This window comes from Geotrypetes seraphini, chromosome 6 (assembly GCF_902459505.1).
Source record: "Geotrypetes seraphini chromosome 6, aGeoSer1.1, whole genome shotgun sequence".
NCBI lineage: Eukaryota > Metazoa > Chordata > Amphibia > Gymnophiona > Dermophiidae > Geotrypetes > Geotrypetes seraphini.
The window spans coordinates 240,574,447-240,596,942 of record NC_047089.1 but is presented as its reverse complement, the minus strand read 5'-3'; the positions used below and the strand labels follow the sequence as shown (position 1 = coordinate 240,596,942).

General features: G+C 44.2%; 1 protein-coding gene across 1 annotated transcript in view; it reads right to left on the bottom strand.

Annotated features, from left to right (window-relative positions):
- Window positions 1–1,002: 1,002 nt before the first annotated feature.
- EIF1AX (eukaryotic translation initiation factor 1A X-linked) overlaps window positions 1,003–22,496 on the bottom strand; it is a 42,559-nt gene continuing 21,065 nt past the window's right edge. The window contains exons 3-7 of the mRNA XM_033948662.1: window positions 18,630–18,733; window positions 14,001–14,051; window positions 3,629–3,710; window positions 3,447–3,538; window positions 1,003–1,225 (exon numbers count right to left, since the gene is read on the bottom strand). Coding sequence (XP_033804553.1) covers window positions 1,220–1,225; window positions 3,447–3,538; window positions 3,629–3,710; window positions 14,001–14,051; window positions 18,630–18,733 — 335 coding nt within the window. The 3' untranslated portion in view covers window positions 1,003–1,219. The remainder of the gene's footprint in view (window positions 1,226–3,446; window positions 3,539–3,628; window positions 3,711–14,000; window positions 14,052–18,629; window positions 18,734–22,496) is intronic.

The window sequence follows — 22,496 nt, the reverse complement described above, 5'->3', positions numbered from 1 at the left end:
TACACTTCCCTCATCAGATCTACCTCAGATATCCAAAAAACAGAACAGAACTTCTCAATAATGCCTCTGAATATTACACGGATACTAGAGAAATTGCAAACAGAAGACATGGAAAAAAAGGTAATCAGATTTGGCATTTGAGCACCAAAAATATAGAAGCATTACTCCCTCTCTTTTTATTATGAGATCTTTCTGTCAAGCTACAAGGACCTAATTTGTACGTTAAAGGCGGCCTCTGGATTGGAGAATGCACCATCATTATCCAATTCCAACATACCTATATGAAATATAATACAGAATTATTTCCACAGTAAATACAATTTTTCTTGCTAGTTTAACACAGTGTGAAAGTTCTTGATGGCATACTGTAAAACTGCTGTTCACATAGGAGCTTTTCCCATAATGTAAAAAAAAAAAAAAAATTCAAGATATACACTCAACACATCATAAGATAGTTAGCTATTTCTTTTTAAATCGGTGTTCTGCACTTTTGTTTTCAACAAACAGCAACAAGTGTTGAGCGCATGAATGTAATAGTCAGTAATCTGAGCACCACCCAGTGTCGAACATCTGCAATTACTCTATCTGCACAGAATAACAGCAATATGAATTTACACACCATTGCTACTAATTGGAAATCTTGCCATCTTGGTGGCAAGACATGCAATCTTTTTGAAACAATGCGTGTTTTATATCAAAAAATTGTAGAAAAATATCCCTTACTACTAAACATGAAAACACAATATATTACTAATTTAACTGCAAATTCTTGCAGTCTGGATTATCAATCTCTATGAACTAGGTAAGGGAAAGAATTCCTAGAGACTTATCTAAGGATGGGACATAGTCCTGAACAAAATATTTGAATCAAATATCCATAATTACCAGAAAAACTCAAATTTATTTTAAAACAGTCTACAGAAATTGTAGGGATGAAATGATATCTTAATAAATGTTTTACAACAAATGTAGTTATGTCTGTTACACCCATATGTGTAAACTGTAAATTAAAAACAGTCCAGAAGACAATACGTTTGATGCTTTCAATTTCTAGACAATCTATCAATTCCAGCTTCTACACAAAAGTATAAATACATTAAAACAAAATATTGAAAACCATTTTATTGGGCACAAAGTTTGCCTTCAGTGAGAAGAGTTCACTCAATATGTTGTAGAATAATTGTTGTGAAACTGGAATGGAATCAATTCTTCACTCAAGTTAGATCTGTAAAGAAAATATTAGACCAAGTTTAAAGTAGATTTTGTATAAATAAAAAAATAAATCCATCAAATTAAAGCTTCACTTGGCAACTACTATGCTTATATGAGCAATAAGAATATCTAGAAGAAACTACTATTGATTTGGTCGATGTTGGCATATTCAGCAAGCGGATAATTCTGGTATTGAAGCACATCCTGCCTTAGTTTGTAATTCTAAATAAAACCATCCTCTCTTAGGTGGGAGGCACAAAATAAAGCCATGTATAGTCATTTTCTACCCTTCCCTCTTCTCATGACTTAATTCATTGAACTAAAGAAAAAATTAACCTGCAGTTTTAAAATAAAGGAGGAGCCATTCTGCATTAACAAAACTCAACAGTGGGTTCCCCAGCAGCACCCCTTAATTTTCTTCTGGAATCTTCATGAACATAAAATTGAAAATTCTGCCCAACCTTTGTCACTTAGCTTGGTTGTAAGCTATGGGAAATGGTCTCCAAGTTGGATTAAGTACAAGACAGACAGTAGGGTGGTAATGCCTGACATGGCCCAACAAAGGAAGAAACAAGAGGCCAGCACTACAGTAACCTCCGCAAATTCAGTCATTCGTGGTATTTTCTGACCGCCTCTTCTGGGAACTAAAGTCAGGCTACATCAATCAGGAGCTGCTTTGACGTGCCAGATAGCGTGTCAAAGCAGCTCCTGATTGGTGTAGCTTGACTTTAGTTCCTGGAAGAAGCGGTCAGAAAATACTAAGAACGATCCCGCAGGACATCAGCCTTTTTTTCAGCACCTGCCGCCACCCCTGCAGCCAATCCGCTCCTAAACCACATTTGCGGTTTTTCAAAATTTGCGTGTGCTCCTGGAACGGAACCCCCACAAATTTCGGGAGACTACTGTACAATGGAATTTAAACTTGGAGGACTAATACAAAAAGAAGCGACAGAAGAAAGGTCGAAATGTGGGGAAACTAGTGTTTAAGATTCACTCTCGCAATTTCCACATTCATCTCCTCCAAGTATGTTTCGACTACTCCTCCCTTTCACAGATCTAGAGAAAAAAATACACTGAAATACTAGTAAAGAACCAGAGATGACTGTTGAGCAGATTGGCAGGCAATGTCACATAAGGAGCTGGCCACTATCTCAATACATTTGTGACAAGTGCAAAGACTAAACCAGCTGGGATCCAGTTATAGTCCAACTCATTTTAAAAGAAATTTGGTTTAGTAGTCAGTATAGTCTGCCGTTCTTATGTTTTCAGGTGGATTTCCTGGGACACCAGGCTGCTCAGTGGCATAAATTAATATCTGGATTTTTAAATAAGAAACTGAAAACAGGTCTAAGGGACATTTGGAGCATTGACATTAAGCACCAAATTACTGCGTCTCAATGGCCACGAATTTGGGCTTGGAGGATGAGGTGTACGGTGTCTGCATCTATGAGACAAACTTGTTTTATTCTTTTACATAGAGCATCTTGGACCTCGGTTTGTTTACAGAAGTTAAATAGCTCTAAGTCAAATAGATGCTGGCACTGTCATCTCGAAGCTGGGACATTAGATCATTTGTTATTCTATTGTCCATTGATTCTTGCTTTTTGGAAATCAATATGGGGGTCAAATAAATTGTTTGTTGGAAAATCCGGTGGCATTATCATATGATACTGTACTGTTTGGCATGTCAATGAGGGCTAAGAGCCAAATATCATCTAATAATAGCAGACTTTTACTTATTATGACAGGGATTGCCATACAACAGATTACGAATAATTGAATTACAGTTTCTGGTGGAACTCTTTATGTCACATTTATAAAATGGAAAGGACAATAGCCACACAGCAAGGGAATTTTAGAAAATTTCAGGATATTTGGAAGCTATTAACAAAACATTGTAATGATTGAACATTATTTTTCCCCTTAAATATGCATGTCCAAGGTGGGGGGAGGGGGGGAAGGGTATTTTGGTTTGATTATTAAAGTAAGGTATATAGGAATGGGAATTATTGTATGTTTTCTTGAATTTAAAGAATGTTATTGGTTAGGGGGGATGAATTCTGATATGGATTTTAACAAGAATATTAAGTGTTGCATCTAAATTTAAAATGTTATATATGCTGTTACACTTAATGTAAGTTTTTAAAATTGAATTAAGAATTAAAAAAAAAAAAAAAAAAAGAAATTTGGTTACTCGGATATCTAGAGAAAGTACTCATGTGAATCCTACTTACATCATCAATATCTTCATCATCATCCCCAATATCATCAAACTGGATTTCATCGTCATCACCAGGGCCAAATGTGTCCGTTTCATTGATTTTAGCTATAAAGAAATTACAGTGTAAAGTTGAAAATGCTTTCTGGTCACTGGAACCCAGATCTTATTAAGATCTTATCCAGATCTTATTCTTACCATGTTCTGGAAGTTCTCCATAGGCTTTTAGGCTTCTGGCTTCATCTGCATTGTATTTTAGAATGACGTCAGCTTTGTTATCCTAGCACAAAGAATGCATCTCAATGAACTGCTCCACATTGACAAATTTACTATTCTTACTCATTCCCCCCTCCCCCACATATACATACCAGGGTATTGAAAGAACTCAAATATGAAATTGCTGACGTTAGCGATCTGTAAACCTGTCGCTAACATCGTCTGTAGTACCTGAAGATTGATGGTGGCCGATATTATGCTGAATTTTAAAAAGGATTCCAGGAGAGATCCGGGAAATTACAAACCAGTAAGTCTGACTTCAATGCCTTGCAAAACAGTGTAAACAATTATAAAAAAAATTAAATTGTGGAATCTGTAGACAAACATGATTTAATGGGACAGAGTTAGCATGGGTTCAGCCAAGGGAGATCTTGCCTCACCAATTTGCTTGACTTCTTTTAAGGTGTGGATAAAGACGAGTCAGTTGATGTAGTGAATCTAGATTTTCAGAAAGCTTTTGACAAGATCCGCATGAGAGGTTCCTGAGAAAATTAGAGTCATTGGATAGGATGCAATGTTCAGTTATGGATTAGGAATTGGTTAGATAAATATAAAAGGTGACTCTTCTTAGTTATGACGGATACAGCTGTACAATTGATTATGCGCAACTGGAAAAATTGGGATCGTCTTAGCTTTACATTCTGGTGGGCAAATTTATGTTTATTGTATAAATATGAAAAAAATCAAATGCTGATTTGTCAGGGAACACAAAAATTTTTAAATTAATTTGGGGCCCATTGGCGTTTTTTGTAAGATTATTATAGTTTTAATTTTGTTTGATGTAATAATTGCACATCCGGGGGGGAGGTATATGTTTAAATTATCTTCTGATCTATGATTTTTTTCTGGGGGGAAGGGATGGGGTTTTTTGTTAAGGGTTGATGAACTGTTTCTGATTGTTTATAAGTGCTTAATTCTCAGATTTATGACAAGTATGTTATATTGCACTTTTATAAGAACTGAAAATTTAATAAAGAATAAATAAAAAAAAGGAATTGGTTATCTGATAGATAACAGAGGGTAAGTTTAAATGGTCATTTTTCTCAATAGAAGAGGGTAAATAGTGGAGTGCTGCAAGGATCTGTATTGGAATATGTGCTATTTAACTTATTTATAAATGATCTGGAAATTAGAACGATGAATGAGGTGATTAAATTTGCAAATGACACTAAACTGTCTAAAGTTGTTAAAACACATGTAGATTTCGAAAAACTGCAGGCATACCTTAGGAAATTGGGAGACTGGGCATCCAAATAGCAGATGAAACTTAATATTGATAAATGTAAATACAGTGATGCATATTGGGAAGAATAACCCAAATCAGTTACCAGATGCTAAGGTCCACCTTAGGGGTTAGTTCCCAAGAAAAAGATCTAGGTGTCATTATAGAAAATACGCTGAAACCTTCCGTCCAATGTGTGGCAGTGGCCAAAAAAAGCAAACAAGATGCTAGAAATTATTAAAAAAGGATGGTTTACAAGACTAAGAATGTTATAAGAATAAGATATAAAAAGGATGGAGTTGGTACGGCAAGTGAGGTGATTAAATTTGCAGACGATACGAAGTTATTCAGAGTAGTGAGGACACAGGAGGATTGCAAAGATCTGCAACATGACAATCAGACTTGAGGAATGGGCATCAACATGGCAGATGAGGTTCAACGTGGATAAGTGTAAAGTGATGCATGTAGGTAACAAAAACCTCATGCACGAATACAGGGCACTCTCTAAAATTGAAAGGGGATAGATTCCGTACGAATGTAAGGAAGTTCTTTTTCACCCAGAGAGTGGTAGAAAACTGGAATGCTCTTCCGGAGTCTGTCATAGGGGAGAACACCTAGGGATTTAAGACAAAGTTGGACAGGTTCGTACTAAATCAGAATGTATGAAGGTAGGGCTGGTCTCAGTTGGGGCGCTGGTCTTTGACCAGGGGGCTGCCGCGTGAACGGACTGCTGGGCACGATGGACCCAGCAGTGGCAGTTCTTATGTAGGATGTCCGCGGCGGTACTTGGAGAGACCTCCCAGGAAAGAGACTTAAGAGTTCTGATCGACAAGTCGATGAAGCTGTCCACACAATGTGCAGCGGCAGCGAAAAGGGCGAACAGAATGCTAGGAATGATAAAGAAGGAGGATCATGAACAGATCTCAGGTTATCATGCCGCTGAACCGGGCCATGGTGTGCCTTCACCTGGAGTACTGCGTCCAGTACTGGTTGCCGTACATGAAGAAGGACACGGTACTACTCGAAAGGGTCCAGAGAAGAGCGACTAACATGGTTAAGGGGCTGGAGGAGTTGCCGTACAGCGAAAGATTAGAGAAACTGGGCCTCTTCTCCCTTGAACAGAGGAGATTGAGAGGGGACATGATCGAAACATTCAAGGTACTGAAGGGAATAGACTTAGTAGATAAGGACAGGTTGTTCATCCTCTCCAAGGTAGGGAGAATGAGAAGGTACACTCTCTAAAACTGAAAGGGGATAGATTCCGTACAAACATAAGGAAGTTCTTCTTCACCAGAGAATGGTAGAAAACTGGAACGCAGGTAGGGCTAGTCTTAGTTAGGGTGCTGGTCTTTGACCAGAGGGCCACTGTGTGGGCAGACTGCTGGGCATGATGGACCACTGGTCTGACCCAGCAGTGGCAATTCTTAAAAGGATGGAGTCGGTCCAAGGAAGGCTACTATAATGGTGTGTGGTCTTCGTGATAAGGCTTATGGGGACAGACTTAAAGATCTCAATCTGTATACTTTGGAGGAAAGGGGAAATATGATAAGAGTTGTTTAAATACCTACATAATATAAATGTGCATGAGTCGAGTCTCTTTCATTTGAAAGGAAACTCTGCAATGAGAAGGCATAGGATGAAGTTAAGAGGTGATAGGCTCCGGAGTAATCTGAGGAAATAGCACAGTTACTTACCGTAACAGGTGTTATCCAGGGACAGCAGGCAGATATTCTCAACATGTGGGTGACGTCACCGTCGGAGCCCCCTAGCGGACGTTTTCGCAAGTGACTTGCTTGAAGACCTTCAAGCTTGCGATTGGCCTGCGCATGCACGCGTGCTCTTCCCGCCCGGTCTAGGGCATGCGTCTCTTCAGCATGGCTTCAGTTCAGATAGCTAGCAAACAAGCCAACTACAGGAAGGTGGGTGGGTTGCAAGAATATCTGCCTGCTGTCCCTGGATAACACCTGTTACGGTAAGCAACTGTGCTTTATCCCAGGACAAGAGGGCAGCATATTCTCAACATGTGGGAGACCTCCAAGCTAACCAGAATGGGATGGAGGGAGAGTTGGCAATTTAGGAGAACAGATTTTGCAAAACTGGCTGGCAGAAATGGCCATCACGCCTGGAAAAAGCATCCAGACAGTAGGACCAAGTGGCAGCCTTACAGATTTCCTCAATCGGAGTCGAGTGGAGGAAAGCAACAGACGCCGCCATCACTCTGACCTTGTGGCCTGTGACTCGACCCGGCAGGAAGAGACCAGCCTGAGCGCAACAGAAAGAGATACAAGCGGCCAACCAGTTAGAAATGGTCCGCTTAGAAAGCACAGTTACTTACCGTAACAGGTGTTATCCAGGGACAGCAGGCAGATATTCTCTACATGTGGGTGACGTCACCGACGGAGCCGCCTAGCGGACGTTTTCGCAAGCAGACTTGCTCGAAGACCTTCAGGCTTGTGATTGGCCCGCGTATGCGTGCATGCCCCTCCCGCCCTGCCTAGGGCATGCGTTTCCTCAGCGTGTCCTTAGTTCAGATAGCAAGCAAAGAAGCCAACCACGGGGAGGTGGGTGGGTTGCGAGAATATCTGCCTGCTGTCCCTGGATAACACCTGTTACGGTAAGTAACTGTGCTTTATCCCAGGACAAGCAGGCAGCATTTTCTCTACACTGAGGAGCTGTCAGAATCATGGTGGCACGCGTGGACTTGAGCCTGACGAGAGTCTTCAGAATCAGAGGGAATGGAGGGAACGCATATAGAAACAGGTTCGTCCAATCTAGCAGGAAAGCATCCGCTTCGAGTCTGAGAGGTGTGTAAACCCTGGAGCAGAAGCAGGGCAACTTGTGATTGAGGGGGGACACAAACAGATCGACATCTGGAGTCCCCCAATGAGCAAACACCTGACGCAGGGTCAAGGAATGGATGGGCCATTCGTGCGGCTGCAGAAACGACTCAACTTCTCCGCCAGACAATTGTGCTTGCCCTGAATGTAGACCGCTCAAAGGAAAATGTTGCTGTGGAAGACCTAATCACAGAGCCGCATCGCCTCCTGGCATAGGGACCGGGACCCCGTTCCCTCCTGTTTGTTAATATAATACATGGCGACCTGGTTGTCCGTGCAGACCAGCACTACTCGGTCGCGAAGCAGGTGACAAAAAGCTTTCAGGGTGAGGAAAATCGCTCGAAGCTCCAGCAGATTGATGTGTCAATGGCGGTCGGCACTGGACCAAAGACCCTGAGTGTGAAGACCGTCCAGATGAGCCCCCCAAGCAAAGGTCGACGAATCCGTCATGAGGACCTTCTGCAGAGGAGGAGCATGAAACAGAAAACCTCTGGAAAGATTGGAAGAAAGCATCCACCAACAGAGAGACTGCTTCAACAAAGGAGTCATGACAATGAGTTGAGACAGGATCCCGATCCTGGTTCCACTGGGATGCTAGAGTCCATTGAGGAAAGCGGAGTTGAAGTCTGGCAAAAGGAGTCACGTGAACCGTGGAGGCCATGTGACCTAGGAGGACCATCATGAGCCGAGCCGGGGCTGAGGACAGGTGGGCCACTCTTCGGCATAAGCAAACAAGGGCCTCCTGGCGAGGCCGAGGCAAGGAGTGGAGACGAGCCGTGTCCAGGACCGCTCCGATGAATTCTAGAGACTGGGACGGGCAGAGCTGAGACTTGGGGAAGTTCACCTCGAAGCCGAGGCTCTGAAGGAGCAAGATGGTTTGATTCGTCGCTCGCAGAACTTCATGGCGAGAGGACGCTTTGATCAACCAGTCGTCGAATGAGGTTTAAGGAAGAACACAGGCAAAATAATGGACTGATTAAGGTGAAAGGCAGAGACCACTTTAGGTAGGAACTTAGGATGAGTACGAAGAACCACCTTGTCATGGTGAAAAACAGTGAAAGGTGGGTCAGCCACTAGTGCAGCGGTGAGAGCTATAAGGAAGACCACTTTCCAAGTGAGAAATTTGAGATGAGCTGTGGCCAATGGTTCAAATGGAGGCTTAATAAGAAAAGAGAGGACCACATTAAGGTCCCAGATAACAGGAGGAGGTTTATGAAGTGATTTCACATTGAAAAGGCCTCGCATAAATCTGGAAACCAAAGGATGAGCAGTGAGAGGTTTTCCATGAACTGGTTCATGAAAAGCAGTAATTGCACTGAGGTGGACTCTGATGGAGGTAGACTTGAGACCAGAGTCAGACAAAGAGAGTAGATAATCCAACACTAGTTCTACTGCTAACGAAGTTGGATTATGATGATGATGAAGCAGACACCAGGAAGAAAACCGAGTCCACTTCTGCTGATAACACCGGAGAGTGGTGGGCTTCCTGGAGGCATCAAGAATCTGGCGAACAGGCTGAGAAAGATATATTTGAGCCGAGTTCAGCCCGAGAGAAACCAAGCTGTCAGGTGGAGAGATTGCAGGTTGGGATGTAGAAGGGATTGTTGATGCTGAGTAAGCACAGTAGGAAACACTGGTAGAAGTATGGGCTCCCTGGAACTAAGTTGAAGAAGAAGGAAGAACCAATGTTGCCTGGGCTACCGAGGAGCTATGAGAATCATGGTGGCTTGCTCCCTCTGGAGTTTGAATAGAGTCCGTAACATGAGAGGCAGAGGAGGAAAGGCATAAAGAAACTGATCCGTCCAATTGAGGAGAAACGCATCTGCTGCCAAACGATGAGGGGAGTAGAGTCTGGAACAAAACGGGGCAGTTGATGGTTGTGAGGAGCTGCAAAGAGGTCCACCTGAGGAGTGCCCCACTGAGCAAAGATGGACTGGAGAATGGAAATAATTTAAAAACATTCCTCTTTAAAGCTGCATTTAACCTCTAAATTCTCATCCTTCCATGTAAATTTTAATTCCAGTTTCTTATACCCAAATCCTAATGTTTTTACCCTCCCCCCGTCAACCTTCATTTTCTCCGCACTAGGAATCAAAATTTTGTAACTTTTTCCCTCACGTTCTCTCCAATTCACTCCTGTTTTGTAGTATTTGTCAGTATTGTCAGTTTGAAATTGCCCCGTGTTATTTATTGTAGAAATTTTATTAATATTTTTAATGTTTTTACCTCAATTGTATATTTTATGTAATTCGCTTAGAAATATTAAGCGAACCATCAAATTTAAATAAAACTTGAAACTTGAAGGATCGAGGGTCCATTCGTGAGGCTGAAGAATTCTGCTGAGGTTGTCTGCTAATGAATTCTGCTCGCCTTGAATATAGACAGCCTTTAGGAACAGATTGCGAGCTGTCGCCCAAGACCAAATCTTCTGAGCCTCCTGACAACAGAAGAGAGCCCGTCCCTCCTTGCTTGTTGATGTAGTACATGGCCACCTGATTGTCTGTGCACAGAAGAACCTGGGGACAGAGAAGATGCTGAAATGCTTTGAGAGCATAAAACATCGCCCTGAGTTCCAGGAAATTGATGTGATGCTGACGCTCCTGGACCGTCCAAAGACCCTGAGTGCGGAGATGGTCCATGTGTGCTCCCCAGGCATACGGGGAAGCATCCGTGGTGATGATCATGTGATGAGAAGGCAGATGGAAAAGAGGACCTCTGGAAAGATTGGAGGAGTTCAACCACCAATGCAGAGATTGCCGAAGAGACGATGTCACAGATATGCGTCGTGAAATTGGATCCGTCGCCTGTGACCATTGAGTGGTCAGGGTCCAATGAGGGGTACTTAGATGGAGACGGGCGAGGGGCGTAACATGAACTGTAGAGGCCATGTGCCCCAAAAGAATCATCAGCTGTCTGGCAGAAATGGTGTGTTGAAGGTACACATGATGACAGATGTGGAGCAGGGTCTGAAGACGGTCGGAGGGAAGAAATGCCCTCATGAGATTGGTGTCCAGGACTGCTCCAATGAATTGAAGTCGTTGAATGAGATGCAACTTCGGGTAATTGATCTCGAAACCCAGAATGTGAAGGAACGAGATGGTCTGGTTTGTGGCTTGAACCACTTGCAGAGATGAAGGAGCCTTGATTAACCAGTCGTCCAGGTAAGGAAAAACCTGGAGACTGTGAGATCTCAGAAAGGCAGCCACCACTATGAGACACTTTGTGAATACCCTGGGAGACGAGGCTAGGCCGAAGGGTAGCACCTTATATTGATAATGACAGTGATGGATCTGAAATCTGAGATACTGCCTGGAAGTCAGATGGATAGGGATGTGAGTGTAGGCCTCTTTGAGATCTAGGGAGCATAGCCAGTCGCCCTGAGTGAGAAGAGGGTAAAGTGTGGCAAGAGAGAGCATTCTGAATTTCTCCTTGACTAAACACTTGTTAAGTGCCCTGAGATCTAAGATGGGTCTGAGATCTCCGGTCTTTTTGGGGACCAGAAAATCCCTGCCCCCTCTGATCTAGAGGAACTTCCTCTATCGCGTTCAGAAGAAGAGATTGTACCTTCTGAAGCAGTAGGGAGGACTGAGATGTGTTCAAAGAAAACCCTTTTGGAGGACTGTCGGGTGGAAGAGTCTGAAAATTGAGAGAGTAACCGTGACGAATAATGGAGAGAACCCACTGGTCTGAAGTGATGAGTTGCCAACGGTTGAGAAAAAACTGAAGACGTCCCCCGATAGGCTGAGGCAGAGGGGATGAAGGGAGAAGACTGGCTATGTCCTGGAGAAGTAAGTCAAAAGAGCTGAGCAGCTTTAGGCGGAACAGAAGGTTTCACTGTCTGCTGTTGGTGAACCTGTTGCTGCTGCTGCTGACGCGGCAGACAAGGTTGGTTATGAGGCTGCTGGAGAGGACGAGCAGAATAGCGTCTCTAATAAGAAGACTGCTGTCGAAAAGGGCGAGTAGGTGGAGGTTTCTTTTTGTTTTTCAATAAAGTATCCCACCTGGTCTCATGAGCGGATAATTTTTGAGTGGTGGTATCAAGAGATTCTCCAAACAACTCAACACCCAGGCAAGGAGCATTAGCGAGACGGTCTTGATGGTTAACATCTAGCTCTGAGACCCTAAGCCAAGCTAAATGCCACATGGCAACAGCCATTGCAGTACCCTGGAGGTCAGCTTGAAGGTGTCATAGATCAAACGGACTAGGAACTTCCGAAGTTGTAACAGACTGGAAGTATACTGTTGAAATAAAGGGATTTTACGTTCAGGTAAATACCGTTGAAGAGTAGAAAGCTGCTGGATTAAATGCTTCAGATAGAAAGAAAAGTGAAAAGCATAGTTACCTGAACGATTGGCCAGCATAGCATTCTGATACAACCGCTTGCCAAATCGATCCATGGTCTTACCCTCTCTGCCAGGAGGGACAGAGGCGTATACACTGGCGCCCGCAGCTTTCTTTAGGGTAGATTCCACAAGCAGGGACTCATGCGGGAGCTGAGGCTTGTCAAACCCGGGAATCGGAATAACTTTATAAAGAGTGTCAAGCTTACAGGGAGCTCCAGTAATGGTTAAAGGAGTCTCCAGGTTTTTGTAAAAAGTCTCCCTCAGTATGTCATGGAGGGGCAATTTGAGAAATTCTTTTGGAGGCTGGTCAAAATCCAGGGCATCAAGAAATGCCTTGGACTTTTTAGAGTCTGACTCCAAAGGAATAGATAGTGTCTCTGGACATCTCCCGTAAGAATTTTGTAAAGGAAGTCTGATCAGGCTTATTGCCAGACTCCTGAACAGAGGGGTCATCCTCATCAGAAGAAACCTCAGCATCGGTATCAAGAGGTTATTCTGAATCATCCCACAGGTTAGGGTCGTGCACCGGTGGTAGTCGACCTCGGGAAACAGGAGTGGAAGTATCATCATGTAGGGATTTGTGCACCAACTTGCCTGACCGCATCGATATGGTGCCCGGGGAAGTATGAGAAGTGTGGCGTGAAGGGTGCTCCGAAAGTGGTACCGGCTTGGAGACCGACTGAACGGTACAGTGCAAGGCTTTCGGTTCCGCCAACAGTATTGGCATGGACACCGAGGAAGCGGAATGTACCGGTGCCGATAACGTCGACGCCGATAATATAGGCTAAGCAACAATCGGCACCGGTGGCTCAGACTGAACAGGTACTGGAAGGTTCGGTTGCAAAAGAGCAGGGAGGAGTTGTTGTAACTGCTCCTTAAGTTGGACTTGGAGGATAGCCGCGATGCGGTCGTCCAAGGAAGGCAGCGGTACCGCTTTCTTTTTCTTCGGTATCTGTGGTGCCGCTCGACGCCCTGGAGATGAGGAGGCCGATGACGAGGCACTCACTTCAATATGAGTGGAGCGTTTACGAGGATGCCGCGCGGTCTGCAGGACTTGACTCACTGCGGAATCGACCGGCTGCCCCACCAGGGTAGGGGAAGGCTTCTTAGCCGGCTTACCTGGGGGATGCGACACTGAAGAAACTTCTTGCGGGGTCGATGTCGAGGGACCCTCCTTCCCGGCACCGAAGAGGAGTTTCTGTTGAAGTTGTCGATTCTTCAAGGTGCGTTTTTGGAGAGAAGCGCAACGGGTGCACGAGGAAGCCCTATGGTCCGGACCCAAACACTGGAGGCACCAATTGTGAGGGTCGGTCAGGGAAATAGGGCGAGCATACCGCTGACACTTCTTAAAACCCGACTGAGGGGGCATGAAGGGAAAAACGGCGGTAGCAAAATCGAAGGCTGAGGCTTCGATGATGCCAACAGGCCCCGCTGGGGCCGACCGAAAAAAAGAAAGAAAAATTGTTATTTATTTATTTTTTAAGTTTTTAAAGAAGAAAGAAATTAGAAAGGAAGTAAATTTCCATGAAAAACGCGCGAGTGGGAAGGCGACAAAAAAGATTTTCAACGGCCGTTAAAAAAAATGTGTCTTAGCTCCGCGGAAACTAAGAAACTGGGGACCGCGCATCTCCGTCGGGCGGGAAGGCACTCGCGCGGTGTGGACAGACTATAACTTTCTAAGTTCTTAGAGTGCAATCACTCTAAAATTGTCCGTACCGGGGCTCCGTCGGTGCCGTCACCCACCAGTTAAGAATATGCTGCCTGCTTGTCCTGGGATAACAAATATTATGTCTAGAAAGGAATTATCTTCCATTTTCTTCACTTCTTTATATGGTTTATAGACAGATTGAGGAGACATCACAATTTATATGCTAAATAAGTAAGCACTCACCTGGTAATCTCTTAACCCAACCAATATAATATCAGATGTATTTATCCACACCTGAAAGTCAAAATATTAGGCTTTAATTAAAGTCAACTAGCAATATGTTCAATTGATTTTTAGCTCAAAGAATAATTCAATCAATCAGACAGTGTCTGAGAAAAGTACACTAGTACTTAAATACAGAAACTTGTATTATCTATACCAGACATGTCAAATTCTGGCCTGCGGGCCAAATCTGGCCCACAGGGTACTGAAATTTGGCCCGCCAGCCAAATTCCCCCCAAGCTGGCCCGTCGGTACAAGCGCCGCATCATTTATAGGTTCACGCGGCCTGCAGAGGATCGCTGGTTGGCAGTAGTGATCCTTGCAGGCCACCTTTCCCTCTAGCGTGGTCCCGCCCCTCCTCTGACGTACAGGGCCGTGCCAGAGGGAATGTGCAGCTGAGGCTACAGCGGCCTGCTAGGATCACTACTGCCGACCAGCGATCCTCTGCAGGCCGCGTGAATCTACAGATGATGCCGCATAAACCTGAAGTCAGGTCCCAAGCAGACCTGCAGCTGAGGAAAGTTATTTTGGGGGTTTCCTAAAGGGAAGGAGAGAGATCAAGGAGGCCACAAAGAGAGAGACACATTCCATTTTCTATTCATTTATTATAATGGTGTGTCCAAGAGGTCTCATGCATTCCAGGGAACAGATTTTATTATTTCAACACCCATCTGCCTGCATGCTTCTCAACCTTCTCTGCCCTCATCCCCATCCCTACACTCCTTTGCTACCAGGCCCCTGCAGTTATATTATTGAATAATAATGCACAACACCCTCTGCCTGATCCAAAATTTGACTCCCATGCCTGTCTAGGACCTAAAAGAGAGTCTTTTTTATTTACAGTGGAACCTTGGTTTACGAGCATAATTCGTTCCAGAAGTATGCTCGTAAACCAAACTGCTCGTATATCAAAGCAAGTTTCCCCATAGGAAGTAAGGGAAACCCGCTTTGATTCGTTCCACCTCCTCCCCACCCCACCTCCCACCGAGGCTACCGGCACTGCTCCATCCCCTCCCCCCTGAGGCCACCGATGCTGCTCCATACCTCCCCGGGAACTGGCATCCCCCCACCACCCCCTCCTCCCCCGCGATCCTACATCCCCCCCTGAGCACCGCAATGACATTGCTTACCCCAATTGGGCACCGGCACCAGCACCAATGCACAGAAGGTGCCGGTGCCCGAAGATCCTCCCTCTTCTGGCCTGGGCTGAGCTGGGTGGTGCGACGGAGATCCTCCCTCTTCCCTGTGCTGGGCTGGGCTGGACTGGGCTTTGAGCATTTGGGTATGCTCAAAGCCTTCTGGTCTCGCTCTCTCCAAGATTCTGAATCTGAGAATCTCTGAGAGAGCGAGACCAGAAGGCTTTGAGCATGCGCAAATGCTCAAAACCCAGTCCAGCCCAGCACATGGAAGATCTCTGTCGCATCGCCCAGCCCAGCCCAGGCCAGAAGAGGGAGGATCTTCGGGCACCGGCACCTCCTGTGCATTGGTGCTGGTACCCAATCGGGGTAAGTGATGTCGTTGCAGTGCTCGGGGGGGGGGGGGGGGATGTAGGATGGAGGGGGTAGGGGACACACACGATGTGAGCGGGGGGGGGGCGCGCTCGTAAACTGAGTCAAACTTGGTTTCCGAGGCACCGATTTTGCGAATGTTTTGCTCGTCTTGCAAAACACTCGCAAACCGGTGCACTCGTAAACCGAGGTTTGACTGTATTTTATTTATATCACAGAGCCGGCGCGGGGTTGGAGATGTTGTAACCCTATACTTTTGCTAAGACCAAGGGGTCTTTTTATTAAGGTATGCATTTAGTTTGCGCTAAATCAGTTAGTGTACCTTAATAAAAGGACCCCCAAGTATCTACAGCCTTTTTTTAAGATTTCGGCCCCTTATGTGATTAAGTTTGACACTCCTGATCTATACTGATGAAAAGGAATTCTTCTGAATAAGGCCTATATAAAACCAGAGGCAGAAATAGTCTGTCCTTCAAACTAAATCTGCAGGGTGGAGGACACTATCATTGAAAATGAAGATTCTGAAATAACCTTAACAGATCTCACAAGGTGGACTCCATGTTTTTGCTTTGTAAAATCCTCAGATCTAAACACTGATCATTTTGAACATTACAAATGTTTAAAATGAAATATTAGATACTATGGTTGTCCTCTGGTCATAGTTTTTGGACAAAGTTTATGCAGATGAATCTTAAAATGTTGGCATATAAAGCCTATTTGGTCCACCCAGTCTGCCTGGTTCCCTTGTCTATAGGGATTTTAACTATCATCAGCACAAACTTAATCTCATGCTGAGTATCACTCCTCTGCAATGGAAAAACGTAGTCAAGTCTAAAGCTTAAGCTCCGAAATTTTACAGAAACTCCAATAATAATTAAGATGTAGTAAAGCCTTGATGTTTTATACTGACCTTGCTTTTCTTGGGAGCTAAAATAGCCTACTACTGCTCCTATAAGTTGGGTGACTTATGCTTGATCCTTTACTCTTCCATGTGATTGAGCATATGTTTCTATAAAAACTCTTGTTCAGTCTTAAATAACTGTAAGCTGAAAACTGCTTTACTGTGCGCAAGAACTGGATAACGCTATCTGCTTTTGCTTCTAGACAGCCCTTATACCTTACTGAGGAAACATAAGGGGGCCACACCAGGGCCTTCAGAGAACTGATGGTCAAGCCCTGCTCCAAGCTAGAGCATGACACGTGGACAAATTTTCCCCCGTCCCCATGGGAAATCATTTTCCTGCCCCATCCCAGCGAGTTATTTTCCTGTCCCTGACCCATTCCAGCAAGCTCTGTCCTCATCTGCACACGCCTCAAACACTTTTAAAAATCATAAGTGTTCGAGGTTTGTGTGGTTAAGGCAGAGCTTACAAAACTCACAGGGACGAGATGGGAAAATTGAGTTCCTCTGGGGACAGGGAAACATTTGTCCTCATGTCATTCTCTACTCCAAGCCCCTTTACTAAAACTCCAATACCTCTGGCACCTGTGCTCCCCAGGGTGAGAACTCATGCCCCAAATGACATTGCTCAAAGACTTGCCAGATTCTGGCATACATCAAGGATGTAGATTGTCTATGAGCCTAGCAGGGTTGAGATGACCAAAGGTGAATAACCTGTCTCAAGTACTCTCTCTCAAAGGTCAAGCTGTAAGCTAAAAGGAATCAGGGTTATTCATAACTACTGGGCCCAGTATCAGGAGATCTGGCTGCTGCAGCAGCAGGGACCCTACCAAGTGTTGCACAAGATCTTGCTCAAATGTGTCTTAGAGGCTGTTACCAGCTGCCCATTACCACAGCCGGAACCACAAAGGGCAACTGACTAAAAATATGTGGACCAAGTCATAAAGGATATCTGCTAAAAAGGCTTGAAGAGCTGCTGCACTAAGCACAGCAAAGCATGGACTACGTAAACCTCAGAGACCAAAGCCTGGACCCAAGTACAAAGAAAGTGAAGACTTGCTTGAGGAGCTGCACCACCACTATTCTTCAGAGCAGAGCCACTTTGCACTGAATTTATTTACTGAGATGTATTAACCGCCATTATGAAGAGATTCACCCAAGGCTGTGTATAGCAAGTTGTATCATCTTAGTACTATTAACTGGAGCATTCACCCTGAAACCTGAACCTGTTCAAGTGTTCAGCAGGCAAGGGGTAAAGTCTGCTCAACTGTCAATTGCACTGGTGAATTCCGTCCAAGGCCAACACCATCTGGGAGAGGGCTCTATGTAAGAGAAACGTCTTAGAAGAAATTCCTGAGGCCCTCAAAGATGGTAACCTTGTAAGATGGCTCAGGCAGAACAGGGATACGCGAGTGGGGGGCATGGGGGAGGGTGTTCGGTCTCAGGGACCCAGTCAATGAGTTGCCCAAATCCTCCCAACCAAAAGTCCCAATCCAGCCCAAGTCCTCAGTTATTTGTTGATACCTCTTGGTGCCAACAAGTCATTGGCTCTGCCAGTGCCTGATGGACTCACTCCACTGTTTACTGCCAAATCAACCCCCAGACCTTTGGCATATGAATCATTTGAGAGGAGCAACCTTCTTCTCCACCTGCTTTGGAGGAGCACATCTCTCTACACAGGTCTGGCAGGCAGAATGGCACCCACATGGTCACCATTCTCACCAAATTCAGCATGGGGGGGACAACAAGAGGACCACATCCCTCCACTCTCATCTGAAATCTTGTGTGTGTGTGAGGGGGGGAGGGGAGGCATGGACCCATTGTAAAAAAAGGCACAAACCACTGACAGTGTTCAGCCAAAAGCTCCGGCAGATTACATTACCACCATGTTCACGGGATACAACCTCACACAAATGCTTCTCTCCCTTTGAATCTGGCCGACTATCCTCTGGGATAGACCTAGCTTAACACTGGCTTGCTCCAGTGATCTTTGCTCTCTTGCCCCTCTCTTGGCCAGGGAATATACCATCCTATATCACAGAAGACAGCTCGGTGCTCTCTATCTCTGCCTGCTGGTGGATGGACATAACCCATTCCTCTGGATTCATCTGCTGCTGGTGATAGGGAAAGCCAAATTTTGATCTACAAAACTAGACATATAAATCTCAATAATCTAATCACCTTTTTTCGTAATTTTCCTCTAATATGACACAACCTCTTTACACCATCAAAACACATTGCTTCCAATCGGCCATTCCCCAGCATCTTGATCACCTGGGCATACTCTACAGGAAAATAAAAGAGCAAAAGACTGAAACACTGATATTTAGCAATTGTTACATGTATCATCCAACAGAGTATGTCATTTTCCAAAGTAGTGAGTATTGATTACAAAAGATACATCTCTATAGTTATGTAGGAGGTGCCCCATACTAGTATTTTTGTTTTTTATTTAGTAAAACTTTTATCCTATGATACTATATTATTTGGCATGATTATGAGGGCTAAAAGCCAAATATCATCTAGGAACAACAGACTTTTGCTAATAATGACAGGAGAAAAACTTTGATAAATTTAAAAGCCAACTCAAGAGCTTTCTTTTTAAAGACGCTTTCAATATTTAATTGAAAAGCCAATTGCTCTTTATAGTAGTAATCCATTTTGTTCAACTGTGTATTATACTCCAAATAAACTAATTTGTTTTCCCTTCCCCTTTGTATATTACCCTTAAATGTTCTTCCTTTTCTATCATAAAATGTATTTCTTTCCCCTCCATCCTAATGTTTCCTGTTGTAATTTGTCTATTTTTAAAGATTTTATCTTTTTATTTATTTTTGTTCTTGTTTACCCTATATTAATATTTTATGTACATCGCTTAGTAACTGTGATAGGCGATTAATCAAATAACAAATAAACTTGAAACTTGAACTTGAGTCACCATACAACAAATTACAAGCAATTGGAAGAATTGGAAAAGGCTTAACTATAGTTTTTGGTGGAATTCATTGTGTCATATGTATAAAATGGAAAGGACATTGGCCATTCAGAAAGGGAATTTTAAGAGGTTTCAGGAGATTTGGGAGCCATTAGCAAAATATTGTGACGTTTAAATAGTGTTTTTCCCTTTAAATTTGCACATCCGGGTGGGGGGAGGCGAGGGGATGTAATTTTGAATAACTGATATGGGGTGATAATAGATATTTTATGTATGGACATTGTGATTGATTAGGGGATATTACAAGAATATTAAGTGTGATATTTCAGCGTAAAATGTTGTATTTATTGTTACACTTATTTTAAGTATTGAAATTAATAAAGAATTGGGAAAAAAAAGAAAAAAACCCCAAAAATTTTATCACAGCATGTATAGGGAACAACAATGTAGTTAGGTTATAATATAGTCAAAACTATTATCCGACACTTGGCTACCTGGAATTCTTAATTAATCTATATTGGCACTTATTTTATAAGGCATCATCTCTCCAAATACTATGACAGATGACCTGTTTGCAAGTGAAATTATTTTGGCCACAATCTCAGTTTCTCAATTTTACTGTTATTGCTCTTCTTAATACTTATATTTTGCCAAAAAATAGAAGTTTGGGTTCATGGGCTACAGGCAATAAATTGATTTGAAATTTAATTCCTTACCTTTCCAAATAAGAGCTCAGGAGAACCTACAATTTAAGATGCACCTGAGGCAATACAGGATGAAACAACTTAACATAAGCATTGTCATACTGGGACAGACTGATGGTTCATCAAGTTCAGTATCCTGTTCCAATAGTGGCAAATCCTGGTCCCAAAACAGTAAAGCACAGTTACTTACCGTAACAGGTGTTATCCAGGGACAGCAGGCAGATATTCTTGACTGATGGGTGACGGCACCGACGGAGCCCCGGTACGGACAATTTTAGAGTGATTGCACTCTAAGAACTTGGAAAGTTCTAGTAGGCCGCACGCGCGAGTGCCTTCCCGCCCGACAGAGGCGCGCGGTCCCCAGTTAGTATAAGCCAGCTAAGAAGCCAACCCGGGGAGGAGGGTGGGACGCAAGAATATCTGCCTGCTGTCCCTGGATAACACCTGTTACGGTAAGTAACTGTGCTTTATCCCAGGACAAGCAGGCAGCATATTCTTGACTGATGGGTGACCTCCAAGCTAACAAAAAGAGGGATGGAGGGAAGGTTGGCCATTAGGAAAACAAATTTTGCAAAACAGATTGGCCGAAGTGTCCATCCCGTCTGGAGAAAGCATCCAGACAATAGTGAGATGTAAAAGTATGAACTGAGGACCAAGTAGCAGCCTTGCAGATTTCCTCAATAGGAGTGGAACGGAGGAAAGCTACAGATGCTGCCATAGCTCGAACTCTATGGGCCGTGACAGAACCTTCCAGTGTCAGTCCGGTCTGAGCATAACAGAATGAAATGCACGCTGCCAGCCAGTTAGACAACGTACGTTTAGAAACAGGACGTCCCAATTTATTCGGATCAAAGGACAGAAAGAGTTGGGGAGCTGATCTGTGGGGCGTAGTACGCTCTAAATAGTAAGCTAGAGCCCTCTTACAGTCCAAAGTATGTAGAGCCTGTTCTCCAGAATGAGAGTGAGGTTTCGGAAAGAAGACAGGCAGAACAATGGATTGGTTGAGATGGAATTCAGAGACAACCTTCGGGAGAAACTTTGGATGTGTAATGACGAAAGACCGTAAAAGGTGGATCTACAACTAGTGCATGTAGCTCACTGACCCTCCTGGCAGAGGTAAGAGCAATAAGGAAAAGTACTATCCAAGTGAGAAACTTGAAAGGAGTAGTAGCTAAAGGTTCAAATGGAGGCTTCATTAAGGCGGAAAGAACCACATTGAGATCCCAGATTACAGGAGGGGCTTTAAGAGGTGGTTTCACATTGAAAAGACTCCGCATGAATCTGGACACCAAGGGATGAGCCGAGAGAAGTTTTCCATGAACTGGCTCATGAAAAGCAGCAATAGCACTAAGGTGGACTGCGATGGAAGTAGACTTAAGGCCAGAGTCAGACAAAGAAAGTAGATAATCCAACAAAGTCTCCACAGCAAGGGAAGTGGGATCATGTTGATGAAGAAGACACCAGGAAGAAAATCGTGTCCACTTCTGATGGTAACATTGCAGAGTGGCCGGTTTCCTGGAGGCATCCAGAATGGAACGAACGGGCTGAGACAAAGAAGTATTATGAGAAGTCAGCCCGAGAGAAACCAAGCTGTCAGGTGCAGAGACGGAAGGTTGGGATGCAGAAGTGTCTCCTGATGTTGCGTAAGCAGAGAAGGAAACAGCGGAAGAAGAAAAGGCTCCCTGGCACTGAGTTGAAGTAGAAGGGAGAACCAATGTTGCCTAGGCCACCGTGGAGCAATCAGAATCATGGTGGCTCTTTCCCTCTTGAGCTTGAACAAGGTTCGCAACATGAGAGGCAGAGGAGGGAAAGCGTACAGGAACAGATTGGACCAATCGAGGAGAAATGCATCTGCTGCCAGGCGGTGAGGAGAGTAGAGTCTGGAGCAGAATAGGGGCAGCTGGTGATTGTGAGGAGCTGCAAAGAGGTCTATCTGAGGAGTGCCCCACTGAGCGAAGATGGACTGTAGAGTTAAAGGATCGAGTGTCCACTCATGAGGCTGAAGAATTCTGCTGAGCTTGTCTGCTAAAGAATTCTGTTCTCCCTGAATGTAGATAGCTTTCAGAAAAAGTTGGTGATCTGTGCCCAAGCCCAAATCTTCTGGGCTTCCTGGCACAAGAGGCGAGAGCCTGTCCCCCCCTGCTTGTTGATGTAGTACATCGCAACTTGATTGTCTGTGCACAGCAGGAGGACTTGAGGAAAGAGAAGATGTTGGAAGGCCTTGAGGGCATAAAACATCGCTCTGAGTTCCAGGAAATTGATGTGATGCTTCATTTCCTGGGCTGTCCAAAGTCCTTGAGTTTGGAATTCGTTCAAATGAGCTCCTCAGGCATAAGGGGAGGCGTCGGTGGTGATGACAAGTTGATGAGGAGGTAGATGGAACAGAAGACCTCTGGAGAGATTTGAGGA